The sequence below is a fragment of the Bufo gargarizans genome, chromosome 1, assembly GCF_014858855.1.
Source record: "Bufo gargarizans isolate SCDJY-AF-19 chromosome 1, ASM1485885v1, whole genome shotgun sequence".
NCBI classification, from domain to species: Eukaryota; Metazoa; Chordata; class Amphibia; order Anura; family Bufonidae; genus Bufo; species Bufo gargarizans.
In genome coordinates, this window is record NC_058080.1 from 634,765,601 (window position 1) to 634,788,216 (window position 22,616).

The 22,616-nt window shown below is 45.6% G+C and overlaps 1 protein-coding gene across 1 annotated transcript in view; it reads left to right on the forward strand.

Moving 5' to 3' along the window:
• The window catches only part of LOC122929129 (protein limb expression 1 homolog), a 128,383-nt gene that overhangs the window by 87,925 nt on the left and 17,842 nt on the right, over positions 1-22,616 (forward strand). Inside the window, exon 3 of the mRNA XM_044282623.1 lies at positions 17,361-17,501. Within this exon, the coding sequence (XP_044138558.1) occupies positions 17,361-17,501 (141 nt within the window). The remainder of the gene's footprint in view (positions 1-17,360; positions 17,502-22,616) is intronic.

Sequence of the window (22,616 nt, forward strand, 5' to 3'; positions counted from 1 at the left end):
ACGACTAAGGCCAGGCACCCGGAGTGTACAGCGTCATAGCAACCAATGACTCTGTGCAATCCGGGTGTCAGGAGGAGCAGGGCAGCAGAGACTATGGCACAAGGCGGGGGGGGGCTGATGGCACAGTGGGGGGAGAGATGATGGCACAATGGGGGGGGAGAGATGATGGCACTGGTTGCGGAGAACTGATGGCACTGGGGAGTGGAGCTGGTGGCTTGGGGTGGGGGAGAGCTGATGGCACTGGGGTGGAGGAGAGCTGATGGCACTAGGGGAATGGACCTGATGGCACTGGGGTGGGGGAGAGCTAAAGGCACTGGGGTGGGGGAGAGCTGATGGCACTGGGGGAATGGACCTGATGGCAAGGGGGAAAGCTGATGGCACTGGGGAATAGTGGAGCTGATGGCACTGGGGGGGAACGGAGCTGATGGAACAGGGGGGAACTAAAGGGTGTTGGGGTCTTATGAGTTTTTATAAGGGAAAACAGTCTATTAATTCATTTTTACTTATTAGATTACTCGATTAATTGTAAAAAATCGATAGATAATCGATAGAATACTCTATTACTAAAATAATCGTTTACTGCAGCCCTAACTCTTACACCTCATGTATATGACACATCCCATATAGCTTCACACTACGGGGTGCTACGACCCGATGCATCCCTGTAAGTGCCCTATAAAGGCTCTGTACAAACCTGGGCTATAATACAATCATGTTCATGTGGCCATAAAGGGGTATTCCCATTAAAAACATCCCTTATTCGCAGGCACTACCTATCTTCAACAGTCCCATATAGTTGGAGTCCTTTAGACCCGTGGACTTTTTTTGCATAACAAACCAGTTTATTGCACAATGGCCTGTTTAGATATAGTGCCATAATGCCCCCCAGTAGTAGTCTCCTCAAAATGAATGCCCTCTGTACATATAACGCCGTAGTTTTCACAAACACAATAAAAAACGACTCCCCTCACTCCCACCTGTGGCCCTGGCTGCCTGCGTCATGCTGCCAGTTGTAGTTAGTTACTAGGCCTGATGATGTCACTTCATCTGTGACCCAGCACAGGAGGTCCCGAATGGCGAGGCTGAACGGTGGGGCACAGGAGCCAATGTTTCCTGTCCCCGCTGTTCAACTCCAGAGCCCCCTGGGGCCCGGTACCAAAGATCCATGGCCCGGGACTGGTCCTTTTCCCAGTGGTTGGAGCTCTCTGCCATAGACTATTTCTTATGTGGTGGACAGTGTTTTATTTGGAAAACCCTTTAATGGTATCTTTCTTTGCCTTATAACTAGAGTTGAGCGAACACCTGGATGTTCGGGTTCGAGAAGTTCGGCCGAACATCCCGGAAATGTTCGGGTTCGGGATCCGAACCCGATCCGAACTTCGTCCCGAACCCGAACCCCATTGAAGTCAATGGGGACCCGAACTTTTCGGCACTAAAAAGGCTGTAAAACAGCCCAGGAAAGAGCTAGAGGGCTGCAAAAGGCAGCAACATGTAGGTAAATCCCCTGCAAACAAATGTGGATAGGGAAATGAATTAAATTAAAAATTAAATAAATAAAAATTAACCAAAATCAATTGGAGAGAGGTTCCATAGCAGAGAATCTGGCTTCCCGTCACCCACCACTGGAACAGTCCATTCTCAGATATTTAGGCCCCGGCACCCAGGCAGAGGAGAGAGGTCCCGTAACAGAGAATCTGTCTTCATGTCAGCAGAGAATTAGTCTGCATGTCATAGCAGAGAATGAGGCTTCACGTCAGCCACCACTGCAACAGTCCATTGGCATATATTTAGGCCTAGCACACAGGCAGAGGAGAGAGGTCCCGTAACAGACAATCTGGCTTCATGTCAGCAGAGAATCAGTCTGCATGTCATAGCAGAGAATGAGGCTTCACGTCACCCACCACTGCAACAGTCCATTGGCATATATTTAGGCCCAGCACACACACAGGCAGAGGAGAGAGGTTCCGTAACAGAGGATCTGGCTTCATGTCAGCAGAGAATTAGTCTGCATGTCATAGCAGAGAATGAGGCTTCACGTCAGCCACCACTGCAACAGTCCATTGGCATATATTTAGGCCCAGCACCCAGGCAGAGGAGGGAGGTCCCGTAACAGAGAATCTGTCTTCATGTCAGCAGAGAATTAGTCTGCATGTCATAGCAGAGAATGAGGCTTCACGTCAGCCACCACTGCAACAGTCCATTGGCATATATTTAGGCCCAGCACACACACAGGCAGAGGAGAGAGGTCCCGTAACAGAGAATCTGGCTTCATGTCAGCAGAGAATCAGTCTGCATGTCATAGCAGAGAATGAGGCTTCACGTCAGCCACCACTGCAACAGTCCATTGGCATATATTTAGGCCCAGCACACACACAGGCAGAGGAGAGAGGTCCCGTAACAGAGGATCTGGCTTCATGTCAGCAGAGAATCAGTCTGCATGTCATAGCAGAGAATCAGGCTTCACGTCAGCCACCACTGCAACAGTCCATTGTCATAAATTTAGGCCCAGCACCCAGGCAGAGGAGAGAGGTCCCGTAACAGACAATCTGGCTTCATGTCAGCAGAGAATTAGTCTGCATGTCATAGCAGAGAATGAGGCTTCACGTCAGCCACCACTGCAACAGTCCATTGGCATATATTTAGGCCTAGCACACAGGCAGAGGAGAGAGGTCCCGTAACAGACAATCTGGCTTCATGTCAGCAGAGAATCAGTCTGCATGTCATAGCAGAGAATGAGGCTTCACGTCACCCACCACTGCAACAGTCCATTGGCATATATTTAGGCCTAGCACACAGGCAGAGCAGAGAGGTCCCGTAACAGACAATCTGGCTTCATGACAGCAGAGAATCAGTCTGCATGTCATAGCAGAGAATGAGGCTTCACGTCACCCACCACTGCAACAGTCCATTGGCATATATTTAGGCCTAGCACACAGGCAGAGCAGAGAGGTCCCGTAACAGACAATCTGGCTTCATGACAGCAGAGAATCAGTCTGCATGTCATAGCAGAGAATGAGGCTTCACGTCACCCACCACTGCAACAGTCCATTGGCATATATTTAGGCCTAGCACACAGGCAGAGCAGAGAGGTCCCGTAACAGACGATCTGGCTTCATGTCAGCAGAGAATCAGTCTGCATGTCATAGCAGAGAATGAGGCTTCACGTCAGCCACCACTGCAACAGTCCATTGGCATATATTTAGGCCCAGCACCCAGGCAGAGGAGGGAGGTCCCGTAACAGAGAATCTGTCTTCATGTCAGCAGAGAATTAGTCTGCATGTCATAGCAGAGAATGAGGCTTCACGTCAGCCACCACTGCAACAGTCCATTGGCATATATTTAGGCCCAGCACACACACAGGCAGAGGAGAGAGGTCCCGTAACAGAGAATCTGTCTTCATGTCAGCAGAGAATTAGTCTGCATGTCATAGCAGAGAATCAGGCTTCACGTCACCCACCACTGCAACAGTCCATTGGCATATATTTAGGCCCAGCACCCAGGCAGAGGAGGGAGGTCCCGTAACAGAGAATCTGTCTTCATGTCAGCAGAGAATTAGTCTGCATGTCATAGCAGAGAATGAGGCTTCACGTCAGCCACCACTGCAACAGTCCATTGGCATATATTTAGGCCCAGCACACACACAGGCAGAGGAGAGAGGTCCCGTAACAGAGAATCTGTCTTCATGTCAGCAGAGAATTAGTCTGCATGTCATAGCAGAGAATGAGGCTTCACGTCAGCCACCACTGCAACAGTCCATTGGCATATATTTAGGCCCAGCACACACACAGGCAGAGGAGAGAGGTCCCGTAACAGACAATCTGGCTTCATGTCAGCAGAGAATTAGTCTGCATGTCATAGCAGAGAATGAGGCTTCACGTCAGCCACCACTGCAACAGTCCATTGGCATATATTTAGGCCCAGCACCCAGGCAGAGGAGGGAGGTCCCGTAACAGAGAATCTGTCTTCATGTCAGCAGAGAATCTGTCTTCATGTCAGCAGAGAATTAGTCTGCATGTCATAGCAGAGAATGAGGCTTCACGTCACCCACCACTGCAACAGTCCATTGGCATATATTTAGGCCTAGCACACAGGCAGAGCAGAGAGGTCCCGTAACAGACAATCTGGCTTCATGACAGCAGAGAATCAGTCTGCATGTCATAGCAGAGAATGAGGCTTCACGTCACCCACCACTGCAACAGTCCATTGGCATATATTTAGGCCTAGCACACAGGCAGAGCAGAGAGGTCCCGTAACAGACGATCTGGCTTCATGTCAGCAGAGAATCAGTCTGCATGTCATAGCAGAGAATGAGGCTTCACGTCAGCCACCACTGCAACAGTCCATTGGCATATATTTAGGCCCAGCACCCAGGCAGAGGAGGGAGGTCCCGTAACAGAGAATCTGTCTTCATGTCAGCAGAGAATTAGTCTGCATGTCATAGCAGAGAATGAGGCTTCACGTCAGCCACCACTGCAACAGTCCATTGGCATATATTTAGGCCCAGCACACACACAGGCAGAGGAGAGAGGTCCCGTAACAGAGAATCTGTCTTCATGTCAGCAGAGAATTAGTCTGCATGTCATAGCAGAGAATCAGGCTTCACGTCACCCACCACTGCAACAGTCCATTGGCATATATTTAGGCCCAGCACCCAGGCAGAGGAGGGAGGTCCCGTAACAGAGAATCTGTCTTCATGTCAGCAGAGAATTAGTCTGCATGTCATAGCAGAGAATGAGGCTTCACGTCAGCCACCACTGCAACAGTCCATTGGCATATATTTAGGCCCAGCACACACACAGGCAGAGGAGAGAGGTCCCGTAACAGAGAATCTGTCTTCATGTCAGCAGAGAATTAGTCTGCATGTCATAGCAGAGAATGAGGCTTCACGTCAGCCACCACTGCAACAGTCCATTGGCATATATTTAGGCCCAGCACACACACAGGCAGAGGAGAGAGGTCCCGTAACAGACAATCTGGCTTCATGTCAGCAGAGAATTAGTCTGCATGTCATAGCAGAGAATGAGGCTTCACGTCACCCACCACTGCAACAGTCCATTGGCATATATTTAGGCCCAGCACCCAGGCAGAGGAGGGAGGTCCCGTAACAGAGAATCTGTCTTCATGTCAGCAGAGAATTAGTCTGCATGTCATAGCAGAGAATGAGGCTTCACGTCAGCCACCACTGCAACAGTCCATTGGCATATATTTAGGCCCAGCACACACACAGGCAGAGGAGAGAGGTCCCGTAACAGAGGATCTGGCTTCATGTCAGCAGAGAATCAGTCTGCATGTCATAGCAGAGAATCAGGCTTCACGTCAGCCACCACTGCAACAGTCCATTGGCATATATTTAGGCCTAGCACACAGGCAGAGGAGAGAGGTCCCGTAACAGACAATCTGGCTTCATGTCAGCAGAGAATCAGTCTGCATGTCATAGCAGAGAATGAGGCTTCACGTCAGCCACCACTGCAACAGTCCATTGTCATAAATTTAGGCCCAGCACCCAGGCAGAGGAGAGAGGTCCCGTAACAGACAATCTGGCTTCATGTCAGCAGAGAATTAGTCTGCATGTCATAGCAGAGAATCAGGCTTCATGTCAGCCACCACTGCAACAGTCCATTGGCATATATTTAGGCCTAGCACACAGGCAGAGGAGAGGTTCATTCAACTTTGGGTAGCATCGCAATATAATGGTAAAATGAAAATAAAAATAGGATTGAATGAGGAAGTGCCCTGGAGTCCAATAATATATGGTTATGGGGAGGTAGTTAATGTCTAATCTGGACAAGGGACGGACAGGTCCTGTGGGATCCATGCCTGGTTCATTTTTATGAACGTCAGCTTGTCCACATTGGCTGTAGACAGGCGGCTGCGTTTGTCTGTAATGACGCCCCCTGCCGTGCTGAATACACGTTCAGACAAAACGCTGGCTGCCGGGCAGGCCAGCACCTCCAAGGCATAAAAGGCTAGCTCTGGCCACGTGGACAATTTAGAGACCCAGAAGTTGAATGGGGCCGAACCATCAGTCAGTACGTGGAGGGGTGTGCACACGTACTGTTCCACCATGTTAGTGAAATGTTGCCTCCTGCTAACACGTTGCGTATCAGGTGGTGGTGCAGTTAGCTGTGGCGTGTTGACAAAAGTTTTCCACATCTCTGCCATGCTAACCCTGCCCTCAGAGGAGCTGGCCGTGACACAGCTGCCTTGGCGACCTCTTGCTCCTCCTCTGCCTTGGCCTTGGGCTTCCACTTGTTCCCCTGTGACATTTGGGAATGCTCTCAGTAGCGCGTCTACCAACGTGCGCTTGTACTCGCGCATCTTCCTATCACGCTCCAGTGCAGGAAGTAAGGTGGGCACATTGTCTTTGTAGCGTGGATCCAGCAGGGTGGCAACCCAGTAGTCCGCACAGGTTAAAATGTGGGCAACTCTGCTGTCGTTGCGCAGGCACTGCAGCATGTAGTCGCTCATGTGTGCCAGGCTGCCCAGGGATAAGGACAAGCTGTCCTCTGTGGGAGGCGTATCGTCATCGTCCTGCCTTTCCCCCCAGCCACGCACCAGTGATGGACCCGAGCTGCGTTGGGTGCCACCCCGCTGTGACCATGCTTCATCCTCATCCTCCTCCACCTCCTCCTCATCCTCGTCCTCCTCGTCCTCCAGTAGTGGGCCCTGGCTGGCCACATTTGTACCTGGCCTCTGCTGTTGCCAAAAACCTCCCTCTGAGTCACTTCGAAGAGACTGGCCTGAAAGTGCTAAAAATGACCCCTCTTCCTCCTCCTCCTCCTCCTCCTCCTGGGCCACCTCCTCTTCCATCATCGCCCTAAGTGTTTTCTCAAGGAGACATAGAAGTGGTATTGTAACGCTGATAACGGTGTCATCGCCACTGGCCATGTTGGTGGAGTACTCGAAACAGCGCAACAGGGCACACAGGTCTCGCATGGAGGCCCAGTCATTGGTGGTGAAGTGGTGCTGTTCTGTAGTGCGACTGACCCGTGCGTGCTGCAGCTGAAACTCCACTATGGCCTGCTGCTGCTCGCACAGTCTGTCCAGCATGTGCAAGGTGGAGTTCCACCTGGTGGGCACGTCGCATATGAGGCGGTGAGCGGGAAGGCCGAAGTTACGCTGTAGCGCAGACAGGCGAGCAGCAGCAGGATGTGAACGCCGGAAGCGCGAACAGACGGCCCGCACTTTATGCAGCAGCTCTGACATGTCGGGGTAGTTGTGAATGAACTTCTGCACCACCAAATTCAGCACATGCGCCAAGCAAGGGATGTGCGTCAAATTGGCTAGTCCCAGAGCTGCAACGAGATTTCGCCCATTATCACACACCACCAGGCCGGGCTTGAGGCTCACCGGCAGCAACCACTCGTCGGTCTGTTGTTCTATACCCCGCCACAACTCCTGTGCGGTGTGGGGCCTGTCCCCCAAACATATGAGTTTCAGAATGGCCTGCTGACGTTTACCCCGGGCTGTGCTGAAGTTGGTGGTGAAGGTGTGTGGCTGACTGGATGAGCAGGTGGAAGAAGAGGAGGAGGAAGCCGAGAAGGAGGAGGTGGCAACAGGAGGCAAAGAATGTTGCCCTGCGATCCTTGGCGGCGGAAGGACGTGCGCCAAACAGCTCTCCGCCTGGGGCCCAGCTGCCACTACATTTACCCAGTGTGCAGTTAGGGAGATATAGCGTCCCTGGCCGTGCTTACTGGTCCACGTATCTGTGGTTAGGTGGACCTTGCCACAGATGGCGTTGCGCAGTGCACACTTGATTTTATCGGATACTTGGTTGTGCAGGGAAGGCACGGCTCTCTTGGAGAAGTAGTGCCGGCTGGGAACAACATACTGTGGGACAGCAAGCGACATGAGCTGTTTGAAGCTGTCTGTGTCCACCAGCCTAAATGACAGCATTTCATAGGCCAGTAGTTTAGAAATGCTGGCATTCAGGGCCAGGGATCGAGGGTGGCTAGGTGGGAATTTACGCTTTCTATCAAATGTTTGTGAGATGGAGAGCTGAACGCTGGCGTGTGACATGGTTGAGACGCTTGGTGACGGAGGTGGTGGTGGTGGTGTTGGTGGTACATCCCCTGTTTGCTGGGCGGCAGGTGCCAACGTTCCTCCAGAGGCGGAGGAAGAGGCCGAGGCGGCAGCAGCAGAATAGGCCGAGGCGGCAGCAGCAGAAGAGGTAGCAGGGGGAGCCTGAGTGACTTCCTTGGTTTTAAGGTGTTTACTCCACTGCAGTTCATGCTTTGCATGCAGGTGCCTGGTCATGCAGGTTGTGCTCAGGTTCAGAACGTTAATGCCTCGCTTCAGGCTCTGATGGCACAGCGTGCAAACCACTCGGGTCTTGTCGTCAGCACATTGTTTGAAGAAGTGCCATGCCAGGGAACTCCTTGAAGCTGCCTTTGGGGTGCTCGGTCCCAGATGGCGGCGGTCAGTAGCAGGCGGAGTCTCTTGGCGGCGGGTGTTCTGCTTTTGCCCACTGCTCCCTCTTTTGCTACGCTGTTGGCTCGGTCTCACCACTGCCTCTTCCTCCGAACTGTGAAAGTCAGTGGCACGACCTTCATTCCATGTGGGGTCTAGGACCTCATCGTCCCCTGCATCGTCTTCCACCCAGTCTTGATCCCTGACCTCCTGTTCAGTCTGCACACTGCAGAAAGACGCAGCAGTTGGCACCTGTGTTTCGTCATCATCAGAGACATGCTGAGGTGGTATTCCCATGTCCTCATCATCAGGAAACATAAGTGGTTGTGCGTCAGTGCATTCTATGTCTTTCACCGCTGGGGAAGGGCTAGGTGGATGCCCTTGGGAAACCCTGCCAGCGGAGTCTTCAAACAGCATAAGAGACTGCTGCATAACTTGAGGCTGAGACAGTTTCCCTGGTATGCATGGGGGTGATGTGACAGACTGATGGGGTTGGTTTTCAGGCGCCATCTGTGCGCTTTCTGCAGAAGACTGGGTGGGAGATAATGTGAACGTGCTGGATCCACTGTCGGCCACCCAATTGACTAATGCCTGTACCTGCTCAGGCCTTACCATCCTTAGAACGGCATTGGGCCCCACCATATATCGCTGTAAATTCTGGCGGCTACTGGGACCTGAGGTAGTTGGTACACTAGGACGTGTGGATGTGGCAGAACGGCCACGTCCTCTCCCAGCACCAGAGGGTCCACTAACACCACCACGACCATGTCCACGTCCGCGTCCCTTACTAGATGTTTTTCTCATTGTTATGGTTCACCACAACAACAAATATATTATTTGGCCCAATGTATTGTATTCAAATTCAGCGGGATATAAATTTGAGGCCTAGTATTTAGGCGCTGGGTGACCGGTATGGATTTAGTGACAGAATTAGACTTGGAAATGCACAGAAGCGTGTGTGTGAAGTTATTCTGAATGACCCTATGTGCACCTTCAATATGATCTACCCTTTTAGGGATAGATTTCAAATAGCTCTGATATAGCAGAAACGACTAAATTATGAAATTGCTAAATTGGGAATTGTATTTCAACCCAGAACAAAAAATGTGCTTTGACGGACACTAAATAACTTTCCCAGCCACAACAGGACAGCGGTAACGAGAGATTTAGCGGGATATAAATTTGAGGCCTAGTATTTAGGCGCTGGGTGACAGGTATGGGTTTAGTGACAGAATTAGATTTGGAAATGCACAGTAGCGGGTGTGTGAAGTTATTCTGAATGACCCTATGTGCACCTTGAATATTATATACCCTTTTAGGGATAGATTTCAAATAGCTCTGATATAGCAGAAACCACTAAATTATGAAATTGCTAAATTGGGAATTGTATTTCAACCCAGAACAAGAAATGTGCTTGAACGGACACTAAATAACTCGCCCAGCTACAGCACTAGGGACAGATTTAGCTGGATATAAATTTGAGGCCTAGTATTTAGGCGCTGGGTGACCGGTATGGATTTAGTGACAGAATTAGACTTGGAAATGCACAGAAGCGTGTGTGTGAAGTTATTCTGAATGACCCTATGTGCACCTTGAATATTATATACCCTTTTAGGGATAGATTTCAAATAGCTCTGATATAGCAGAAACCACTAAATTATGAAATTGCTAAATTGGGAATTGTATTTCAACCCAGAACAAGAAATGTGCTTGAACGGACACTAAATAACTCGCCCAGCTACAGCACTAAGGACAGATTTAGCGGGATATAAATTTGAGGCCTAGTATTTAGGCGCTGGGTGACAGGTATGGGTTTAGTGCCAGAATTAGACTTGGAAATACACAGTAGCGGGTGTGTGTGAAGTTATTCTGAATGACCCAATGTGCACCTTGAATATTATATACCCTTTTAGGGATAGATTTCAAATAGCTCTGATATAGCAGAAACCACTAAATTATGAAATTGCTAAATTGGGAATTGTATTTCAACCCAGAACAAGAAATGTGCTTGAACGGACACTTAATAACTCGCCCAGCTACAGCACTAAGGACAGATTTAGCGGGATATAAATTTGAGGACCTAGTATTTAGGCGCTGGGTGACAGGTATGGGTTTAGTGCCAGAATTAGACTTGGAAATACACAGTAGCGGGTGTGTGTGAAGTTATTCTGAATGACCCAATGTGCACCTTGAATATTATATACCCTTTTAGGGATAGATTTCAAATAGCTCTGATATAGCAGAAACCACTAAATTATGAAATTGCTAAATTGGGAATTGTATTTCAACCCAGAACAAGAAATGTGCTTGAACGGACACTAAATAACTCGCCCAGCTACAGCACTAAGGACAGATTTAGCGGGATATAAATTTGAGGCCTAGTATTTAGGCGCTGGGTGACAGGTATGGGTTTAGTGCCAGAATTAGACTTGGAAATACACAGTAGCGGGTGTGTGTGAAGTTATTCTGAATGACCCAATGTGTACCTTGAATATTATATACCCTTTTAGGGATAGATTTCAAATAGCTCTGATATAGCAGAAACCACTAAATTATGAAATTGCTAAATTGGGAATTGTATTTCAACCCAGAACAAGAAATGTGCTTGAACGGACACTAAATAACTCGCCCAGCTACAGCACTAAGGACAGATTTAGCGGGATATAAATTTGAGGCCTAGTATTTAGGCGCTGGGTGACAGGTATGGGTTTAGTGCCAGAATTAGACTTGGAAATACACAGTAGCGGGTGTGTGTGAAGTTATTCTGAATGACCCAATGTGCACCTTGAATATTATATACCCTTTTAGGGATAGATTTCAAATAGCTCTGATATAGCAGAAACCACTAAATTATGAAATTGCTAAATTGGGAATTGTATTTCAACCCAGAACAAGAAATGTGCTTGAACGGACACTAAATAACTCGCCCAGCTACAGCACTAAGGACAGATTTAGCGGGATATAAATTTGAGGCCTAGTATTTAGGCGCTGGGTGACAGGTATGGGTTTAGTGCCAGAATTAGACTTGGAAATACACAGTAGCGGGTGTGTGTGAAGTTATTCTGAATGACCCAATGTGCACCTTGAATATTATATACCCTTTTAGGGATAGATTTCAAATAGCTCTGATATAGCAGAAACCACTAAATTATGAAATTGCTAAATTGGGAATTGTATTTCAACCCAGAACAAGAAATGTGCTTGAACGGACACTAAATAACTCGCCCAGCTACAGCACTAGGGACAGATTTAGCTGGATATAAATTTGAGGCCTAGTATTTAGGCGCTGCGTGACAGGTATGGGTTTAGTGACAGAATTAGACTTGGAAATACACAGTAGCGGGTGTGTGTGAAGTTATTCTGAATGACCCAATGTGCACCTTGAATATTATATACCCTTTTAGGGATAGATTTCAAATAGCTCTGATATAGCAGAAACCACTAAATTATGAAATTGCTAAATTGGGAATTGTATTTCAACCCAGAACAAGAAATGTGCTTGAACGGACACTAAATAACTCGCCCAGCTACAGCACTAGGGACAGATTTAGCTGGATATAAATTTGAGGCCTAGTATTTAGGCGCTGGGTGACCGGTATGGATTTAGTGACAGAATTAGACTGGGATATGGCCAAAAAATAAACAGACTATTGCTGGTTAAATGCACTTGGTGTGACAGCTTCACCCTGATGTAGGCTTTAGCCAAAAAACAACCACACCATTGAGGGTTAAATGCACTTGGTGACAGGCGCAGCTTGCCCCTGATTTAGTATATGGCCAAAAAATGAACAGACTATTGCTGGTTAAATGCACTTGGTGTGACAGCTTCACCCTGATGTAGGCTTTAGCCAAAAAACAACCACACCATTGAGGGTTAAATGCACTTGGTGACAGGCGCAGCTTGCCCCTGATTTTGTATATGGCCAAAAAATGAACAGACTATTGCTGGTTAAATGCACTTGGTGTGACAGCTTCACCCTGATGTAGGCTTTAGCCAAAAAACAACCACACCATTGAGGGTTAAATGCACTTGGTCGCAGCTTGTGCTGGCGCACCACAAGACACAAAATGGCCGCCGATCACCCCAGAAAAATGTGACTGACAAACGGTCTGTGCAGCCTAAAAACAGTGAGCAATTGAGGATCAGCAGCTCAATGATCCACAGCTGCAGATCGATCAGTTAATCAAGTCCTTTGGAGGAGTTAATCTGCCTAATCTCGCCCTACTGTCGCAGCCGCAACCTCTCCCTACGCTAATCAGAGCAGAGTGACGGGCGGCGCTATGTGACTCCAGCTTAAATAGAGGCTGGGTCCCATGGTGCTCTGGCCAATCACAGCCATGCCAATAGTAGGCATGGCTGTGATGGCCTCTTGGGGCAAGTAGTATGACGCTTGTTGATTGGCTGCTTTGCAGCCTTTCAAAAAGCGCCAAGAAAGCGTCACAAAAGCGCGAAGAAAGCGACGAACACCGAACCCGAACCCGGACTTTTACGAAAATGTCCGGGTTCGGGTCCGTGTCACGGACACCCCAAAATTCGGTACGAACCCGAACTATACAGTTCGAGTTCGCTCATCCCTACTTATAACGTCTCGTTTATTTATGGCGCATTACTCCCATTATACCCCTGTATTTTAGATAGATTGGCATGCTTGTCCCATTTATGGTACCAAATGATGTACAGAGGATCCATTTTTAGGATTAAAATACTAAATGTCAGAAATGAGAAGAGATAATTTGACATTTTGTGCATGTTGATAACATTAAATAGATGAACGTTTGAAGGTTGTGTTGCTGAATGTGGTAATGAAGCCTGGTTGTAAGTCTTGAACGTATTCCCCGTGTGACAGTACAGCTGTTCTCCTCTTGTTTTATCGTCAATGGTGACAATATTTCACAAAGCAGCCCAGCAGGACTGTCACGGGGAAGGATTCTTGTGATGATTTAAACATAAGACTCCATACAGCCGAAATCCCAGGCCCTTCCGACCAACGGCTGGGAAACAAAACAACTGTTTCCTACAGCTACTGTGTGAGACAAAGCGGATTATGAAAGCCGAGACCTTCAAAATAATTGGTGGTTTTAAACTGCACCATAGGCAAAACGATAACAAATGAGGCTCATAGCACAGATTACAAAACACTGTCGATTTTTGCCAAAATTTCTCTATCAAATCATATAATATCTTCCACTGACAAAAACACCAGGTGGCTGCTGTTAAAAACAAGATTCTTTGTGTCATTGTGAGTCCACAAGTTTATTGAATCGTCGTGCAGAAATGTCTGGTTTGAAGAGGAGCGCTCACCGCTCCTGACATGTCTGTTGTAGTGACTACTTGCATTCCCCCGAAATAACAATTCTGCAGCATCTAGTCTTATGACTGCATGATGTGCAATCGCTTTATTACTCCTGCTAGAAGTGTATGGCACATGCACAGTGAAGTGAGAGTACCTGCTGCGGCTTCATTGGTGCACTACACAGGCGCTAGGCGCCTTCAGCCTGTCCGAAAAGGAGAAGAGCTAGAAGACAGCTAGGTTGACTCTTCTTAGTGTCTCCACCTCCGTGACTCCAGATGGGTAATTAGCATATGGCGAATGCAGGAAAATGACAAAATCCTGCTTGTACTTTTCCTAAGCGCGCTTTCACACGACCGTGTTTTGCGGTCCGCAAATTGCAGATCTACAAAACGCAGATACCGGCCATGTACGTTTTGCATTTTGTGCACCTCACATGGCCGGCGCTATATGCCTTTTCTTGTCTGCGATTGCGGAAAAAAATTGGACATGCTCTATATTTTTTGCGAAGCCGCGTAACGGAATTACAGATGCGGACAGCACAAGGTGTGCTGTCCGCATCTTTTGCAGCCCCATTGAAATGAATGGGTCTGTACCCGTTCCCGCAAAATTTGTGTGAATGCTCCCGAATAAGAAATAATCTTTTAACAGGTTTCAGTTTTAGATGCACTAATTTCAATTCAGTCGTATAATATTTAGGGGCATTTCACACACAGCTTTTGTCACTTTTTTTTTTATGTATTTTTATTTATTTTTTTTCTTGAGCCAAAGCCAGATGTAGATTCAGAAGGAATGGGAAAATGTAAAGGAAGGAATTGTTTTTCTATTGCTGGCATCCATTTCTGGCTTTAGCTCAAAAGATTGCCTCATAAATAGCTGTGGCATTTTTTTGGAAAAAATGTGTGCGAAAACAGCCTTTAAAGGGAATGTGTCATCAGAAAATGACCTACTGCTTAATTCAAGTTTTGTCTGTTAATTATACAGAGGTGATATCAGTCATTGTAATTCTGCCTGGGATGATAATGATATGACTGCTGAAAAGTACCTGTACAGGAAGTCTCAACATATTAGGCTTAGCGGCTAGTGCAAAAAATGCATGATTTTTGGTATTTGTTTTAAATATAGATAGTAACATGGAAAATGAAAACAAAAATTGTAGAAAAAATGTTTTAAATAAACTTGTGATTTAAACAATAGGTCATTTTCTGATGATACTTTCCCATTAAGGGTTTGCCCAAGTTTTGAATTCTGCAAAGAAAAAAACAGCGCCACACTTTTCCTCAGTTGGTAGGTGGTATTGCAGGTCAGCAGCATTCAATGGAGCCGAGCTACATAAACTTCTGCAGCCATGTCTTTTGAAAAAAAGTAGCAATGTTTTACTGACCCATCTCTTTAACTAAAATATTTTTTGTCTCAATATGTCCTACTTAATTAGATTGCTGATACTATGACTCAACTTAGAAGCACAGGTCATGTATACGTCCAGGCACATTGTTTTTTTCCCTTTGAATATAATGTATCTGGTTATCTTCCAGCTGGTATAATATTACAGGCTCATCCCTAAATAATGTTTGTTTGGGAAAGAAACTGTAAGAATGGTTTTCATTAAAGTAATATGACCAACATCATAAACCAGATGAATATGTATGAAATAAACCCATCGCCGTGACACATGTCCTACTCAGAAAAAGGATAAAAATCAGAGTTTACCACTAGATCAAAGCAGAAGAGATAAGAAGAAAAAACCCGCCTAGATTTAGAAACCGCACATGCTGAGTGCGGGTCAAGTTATTGTATATGGTGATTAGTATCATGTGTCCGCAGATGGAGAAGCTGCAGATCTGAAGGAGTAAGCTGAGCAATATCTGGAATGTGTCTTCTGTACTGATATGAAGAGAAGTCAGGGAAATATCTAGAACATAAAGGTAGAGCGTCAAGGGAGGAAACGGGACGAGCGTGTAAAGTTCAAAGCAAGTAAAAAGGAAACTAGGGTGAGAATGGGGCTGGTGTAATGTTAGAAGGTATGAGGCACACATGGTCTTCTTCTGTAGGCCAAACCATACTGACAAAAGCACACCTTTCAAGTCATGTCATAAATCAAGTAGCCTGACTGTAATGCGCTAAAGGCCGGATCTCTCTAGAGTCTATAGACAGGAGTCTTTTTGGCAATTCCAGTTCTGCTCGCACCCATTTCCATTTATGTATTTAAAAGCATTGTCTGAGAACAACCAAAAACGGGGGAAATGTTGGGAAATGCCATAGAATAATGAAAAATATGTTAGAGCTCTTTCACACGAGCAGATGCCGTGCGGGTAATCCTCTGCGTGAAAGAGAGCCAGGCCCCGCTCCGGACAGCAGAGACACGGAGCAGTAACATGATTGATTATACTCCGTGCCTCTCTGTGACCTTTTTACTACAAAATCACGATGACAACTTTATCTCACCGAGATTTTGTAGTAAAAAGGTCACAGAGAGGCACGGAGTATTATCAATCATTGTCTCTGCTGTCCGGAGCGGGGCCTGGCTCTCTCTCATGCAGCGGATTACCCGCACAGGATCCGCTCGTGTGAAAGAGCCCTTATTTAGAAACAAGTGACCACTGCAGCTGATTACTTGCCTAAAGGCTGCCATACACATTCACGGTCTCTCCCTACTCCCTCCTGACTACCCCATATACATACACGCTCATACGAATATGTATGTGTATTCAATAGGGAGGGAGGAGAAGGCCTCTACCAGCCACTTCTGTGGGAAGCTTATCTCCCAGGAGAACAAAAGGATTGGGCAAAAATATTCATCCCATCCTTCTCTCCCCCAACATCATCTGTCAGTAGAGTCAGAAGCTCCCCATACAAATTAGACTATTGACAAAAACAACCGTTCATGGCGGGTTCAGCTGACAATACACTTGTGTATGGCGGCCTAAGCGGTCTCCGTTTTTTTTAGATGAATAACCCCTTTAATCTAGCAACCATACCTATGTATTTGTCAAATGTGATCTTATTATTTATGGATGGAATGTGAGGGTATTGGAAGAAATACTGCATCCAAATATGTAAAGGGAGGGAACGCCACTACTAACCTAAAAATTACAGATTTGTCAAACTATGTAATTTTCTCAATATGGTCATTAAAGTGCACTTGCACCTTAAAGAGCCAATTTAACCATTTTGGACCTTTTTTGTTAGAAGGGTCCCTGATGGCTTCCTGGTCACAGGGTGTCCTTCTTCTAGGACTTTCACCACGGTCCATCAGGGTGCTACTGGTTGGGGGTGTGTCCCTGCACAGTATGGCATTATCCAATCAGTGCTGCCAATTTTAGACTGTGCAGACACACCCCCTAAATGGTAGAGCTAGAAGGACCTTTATTTCTGACTGCTGGTAATTCACTCATAAAGCTTTAGAAGGAATAATAGAGGAATGGCACAACATAAAGTCAAATGAGTAGATGCACCAGAATTGTAACACTATGGGGAATGCAAGTATTTACTAAAACGGAAATGTCGGGAGAGGTGACAGTCCTATTTAACCCTGTATGGGGTTTCTTATACACGTGCTTCTTTCAAATGCCCTGTGACACAATACTTCTTTATGTAACTTATGTGTCTCAATAATACACACTATAATATTAATTAGCTTTGTCTTCATTGTTTCCTCAGTGTTGCACAAGTAGAGCAGAAGCACGGCGAGATGCGGCCAAGGTTGCTTTAATCAACTCCCTTTACAATGAATTACCCACCCGGACAATCACACACGAGTTCATCATGAAAAGTGTCCAAGAAGCTGTGGCCTCCACAAGTGTAAGTCTAAAGCCAAAAACATTTGCCACGTACGGTAACTCTTTGCCACATCAACTCTCTAGGTTAAGGTTATGCGGAAGGTTTGCGTACAGGGATAGGCATAAAATATAAGTTATAACACCATAGGATGTGCAAAACAATACCCTCAGCTCTGCCGCATTTGTCATTAAATTTATTCCAAAGTGTCCTCTCCCTTATTCCTACAACCATCCGAAACATCTACTCCCAAAATGAACAAAGTAAGAGCTGACATAGAGATTCACTCATGCACATTTACTGTTTTCTGGATCTGTAACATTATGGCTAAGATGTCATCTTGCACATAGCCTTTGTCTGATTCGCTTGTTGGCCACGGCCGGTCAGTGAAAATTGTTGTTCTGGCCCAAAACAACAGAAGTTAAAGCGATCAGTCGCAAATCAATATCTGCCATGATCTTGGCATGATACAGACCTGAAGGTCTGTTGTTTGCCTTGATCACCTTTCCAAGTATTGTCAAAGACTGCATCCGTCACCCAATCACTGTTATCTATGGTGTTACATAGGACTGCAAGTTACCTCGTCTACATTATCTGTACATAGAGGGTTATCACAGTATTATCTGTGGTGTTACATGGGTCTGCAGGTAACATTTTCTACAATATCTGTACCTAGAGGGTTATCACTGTGTTATCTCTGGTGTTACATAGGACTGCAGGTAACAATTATTACGTTATTTGTACTCTGTTATCACTGTGCCATCTGTGGTGGTACATGGGACTGCAGGTAACAATTACAAAATTTTCTGTAACCAGTGAGTTATCACTATGTCATCTGTGGTGTTACATAGGACTGCAGGTAACATTTACTACATTATCTTTATTCAGAAGGTTATCACTGTGCTATCTGTGGTGTCGCATCCCATCACAGCTATGGTTACAGGGAGGAGGGGGTTATCAGTGATTGATAGCATTGTGTGTATAAGAGATCGCTCTGTCACTGATTACTCCTCCCCCCTGTACCCATAGCTGTTCGCAGGAAGTGGAAAAAGCAAAGATATATGAATAAATTACAGGTTTTACTGAATCTTTTCCATCAAAACTATATATCAATCTTCTTGGCTTCTCCTTCTCTATAACATGGTTCAGATTGCATTGCGTTTTGTGGTGAAAGGTCCTCTTTAAGGGTCCTTTACCTTGCCTGGGCAGATTATCACTAACAAGTCTTCATACAAGCTCTCTGTATCAATTACTTGCTGGTGTAAAGCTGCCACCGATTACCTATAAATGACCGAAAGGTTAACCTTGATCATTATTTGCCAGCAGCAGATCCCACCATCTAAACAGCAATGATTCTTTGGAGGAGATCGCTGCATGTAAATGTAGAGGCCTCCTCAAATGACGAGCAGGCGATTTGTCGAGAAGGAATGTTTGCATCCCGACAATCATCTACTCCATCTGGCCATGTAAAGGGGCCTTTAGAAGTAAATGGAGAGAGACATGCATGTGGAGTCACCTCCTCATACACTGCAGTAGGCAAATAAAGCTCTGTTCTCGAGAGTCCGCATCTATTGGACTTGTATGGTAAACCCACAGAAAAGTCAGAGATGGGAAATTGGGAATACCCCTTAAATGATTTTCACACACAATTTGAAGTTTACCCTATGGTTGCTACATGGGAATCCACCCTTATTAACAGATTCCCCATCTTTCATGATGTATCGCCCAGCTCCACTCAGTAACTGCAAAGGCTTAGAGCAGTTGTGTACTTAGATATGACTGGGCCCCACAGCAAATTTTTTAATGGGCCCCCTCCCCCAGCAACTTGTTCGCAACTCCCGAATCCTGTGCAACCCCCACTCCTGAGTAGCAGCTTCGTCTGTTTTCTACAGTGTAACTATATATAATGTAATTGTATAATACTGTTGAGGGGGCCCTGTATATAAAATCTGTTAAATCCTCCTCTTAGGTGGTCCCCTTCTGAGTTCAGGCCCCAAATCAGCCGCTTCCCCTATATCTACACCCCAGGCTTAGAGGGAACAATGGCAGTGACGTGACCCCATTCATCCAGAAGTTTACAGGATGGGGACCACACTGCTGAAGGGAGCAAGGGAGCCAAACAGAGCTTTGGTTAGTGCAATGGCCAGGATACGGAGATTTAAGGTTCTGATTTGTCGTGACTCCAATTGCAGCGTGTGCAGGGTACTACCCCAGGGCCCTTCCAAGGTGTTATAATGTATATCCCAGATTAGGAATGCCAGAGTGGTATGATTGCTTATAATGTCTCTATAGGGTGGTGATAATTCTGTCAACGGTGTTTCCGTTTCTTTAATGAAGATAATTTGTATCCAAGCAGTATACAGCCTTGGTCTCTTAGTCCCAGCAGGTTTTTAGCAATGATTGGCAGGAATGAGTGCTTCTGCTTTACATGTGGGGAGCTTTCAGGATAAGTAGTCTGCTTGGTAGCTCTGTAATTGTGACAGGAATTAATCTTCTGCACTTTTCTATAACTTCTGCTGTATGGGGGCAGACTAGCTGAAGAGGAATGGCTTCTCCTAGGTCTCTGGACTTATCTCTCAGATTTCTCAGGGAATGCTTTCTTCCTGGAACTCTGGAGGTTGTAGTTTCTGCTTCTTTTCATCCAGCTGAGGCTGAAGCTGCTCAGTCTGGGGATATGATCAAGTCTCAGCCGAGACAAGATCCTTGCTGTCTTCCCTATGCAGGGGATCTCCTACACACACACACACACACACACACACCCTACCTCTAGCAGGGGGTGGGCTATACTGATTCTAACTTCCTTCTTCACCCATGCTGCAGGATGTTGGAACAGCCCACTTCTCTCACAGATGGGGAGCTAAGCTGGAATAATCCATTCCTGCCTAGATACACTAAACTAGGACTTGTACCTGACCAATGCATTGCTGCCATCTGCTGGTGAACCCGGGAAATTACAGGAACAATTGTATTTAACATGGTTTTATATGCACATTTGTGAAGACATAATATAAATTACATCAGATGACAATACACAGGCTCTTAGAAGATAGTAGCGGGGTAGAGGCGTGTAGTAACACAACTCTGGGGTGTTACATTAGCAGGCGAGTACGGGTTTTTGAACACGCCCAATGTGCAGATACTGCTGGACAACCCTTTTAAATATTTGAATCTTTCTAAACCTGTACCTCAATAGTGAAAAATAGGACAATATACAATAGGATGGATAAGAGGTAAAACCTCCTATCATTATTTACCCAAAACATTGCAGGATTAAAACGTGTAAACACTCCTATAGGGTAATGAATTTATTAAAGAAATAATTCTGCGTCCCATCTGAAACACATATTTCATCTGCACGTTTGTGGTTTTTGAAAAGTTCTAATATGGTCATCAGAGAACTGTGAAAAGCCTGTTCCAAATCTTCCACTTGCCTAAACTAACAGCCTCACGTGACCACTATCAGTTGCTGCGCACAGTTACAGAACATTTCTAGAAGTAGAGACATTTTATTTTTAATCCCCAGAACAGGTCGTCCAAACTTTTCTGCTTTTCTCTTAGATGTTAACGATCAAATATGCGTAGCTCAATGTACTCAGTGTCTCATAAACACAGATTAACTTCTATAAACTGAAGACAGAATCATGCCACTAAATTTTTCTCCAAAACTTGTAGATCTTCTCAGTCGTCTCTGAGGAGCTGGGTTAATAAGTTTTGTGACCTCAAATCTTCAATTAATGTTTTTATTGTTTTATTTTTTTCCGTCCAAAATACATCTAGAAAATGATATAAGATGTCACCCACAATGAAGGTGCGGGAGACAGAACAGATGTCATCAGTTTTTACATTGGATATGAAGAAACGCTGGCTATTAGCAAAGCGAGCGCAGGGCAGGAGCTCCCATTTCACATTGTTGCTCTACCCTGCTAAACCCCAAATGCTGTGGAGCTGGCGGAGGAGATGGGTCAAACACCCCCAGAGCTTCTGGTCACAGAGAAGCACACGTGTTAGATGTTTGGCCTAAAATCGAGACCCATGTGTGCAAGGTTTGAGAAGAGCAGCAGTGGTTTCCAGTCTTTACAGCCTTTAGTTTAGCCAGAGAGGAATCTGTACACCAGTATACAGCGGTGTACAGGAATATAAACTCTAAAGCGCAATAGGCTATGGAACTTTAGGCTCCTATTTCGCTAGTAAAAGTAAAAAAATAAAAATAAAGTATAAAAATAAACAAGTCAAAAATAATTTCAAACTTGTTTAGATAAAGTGTTTGTGAAGGTCGAGGTACACTTTAACCACTTCAGCCCCGCTAGGTGAAACCCCCTTCATGACCAGGCTACTTTTTACACTTCGACACTACACTACTTTCACCGTTTATCGCTCGGTCATGCAACTTACCACCCAAATGAATTTTACCTCCTTTTCTTCTCACTAATGGAGCTTTCATTTGGTGGTATTTTATTGCTGCTGACATTTTTACTTTTTTTGTTATTAATCAAAATGTAACGATTTTTTTGCAAAAAAATGACATTTTTCACTTTCAGCTGTGAAATTTTGCAAAAAAAAACGACATCCATATATAAATTTTTCGCTAAATTTATAGTTCTACATGTCTTTGATAAAAAAAAAATGTTTGGGCAAAAAAATAATGGTTTGGGTAAAAGTTATAGCATTTACAAACTATGGTACAAAAATGTGAATTTCCGCTTTTTGAAACGGCTCTGATTTTCTGAGCACCTGTCATGTTTCCTGAGGTTCTACAATGCCCAAACAGTAGAAAAACCCCACAAATGACCCCATTTCGGAAAGTAGACACCCTAAGGTATTCGCTGATGGGCATAGTGAGTTCATAGAACTTTTTATTTTTTGTCACAAGTTAGCGGAAAATGATGATGATTTTTTATTTTTATTTTTTTCTTACAAAGTCTCATATTCCACTAACTTGCGACAAAAAATAAAAAATTCTAGGAACTCGCCATGCCCCTCACGGATAACCTTGGGGTGTCTTCTTTCCAAAATGGGGTCACTTGTGGCGTAGTTATACTGCCCTGGCAATTTAGGGGCCCAAATGTGTGAGAAGTACTTTGCAATCAAAATCTGTAAAAAATGACCGGTGAAATCCGAAAGGTGCACTTTGGAATATGT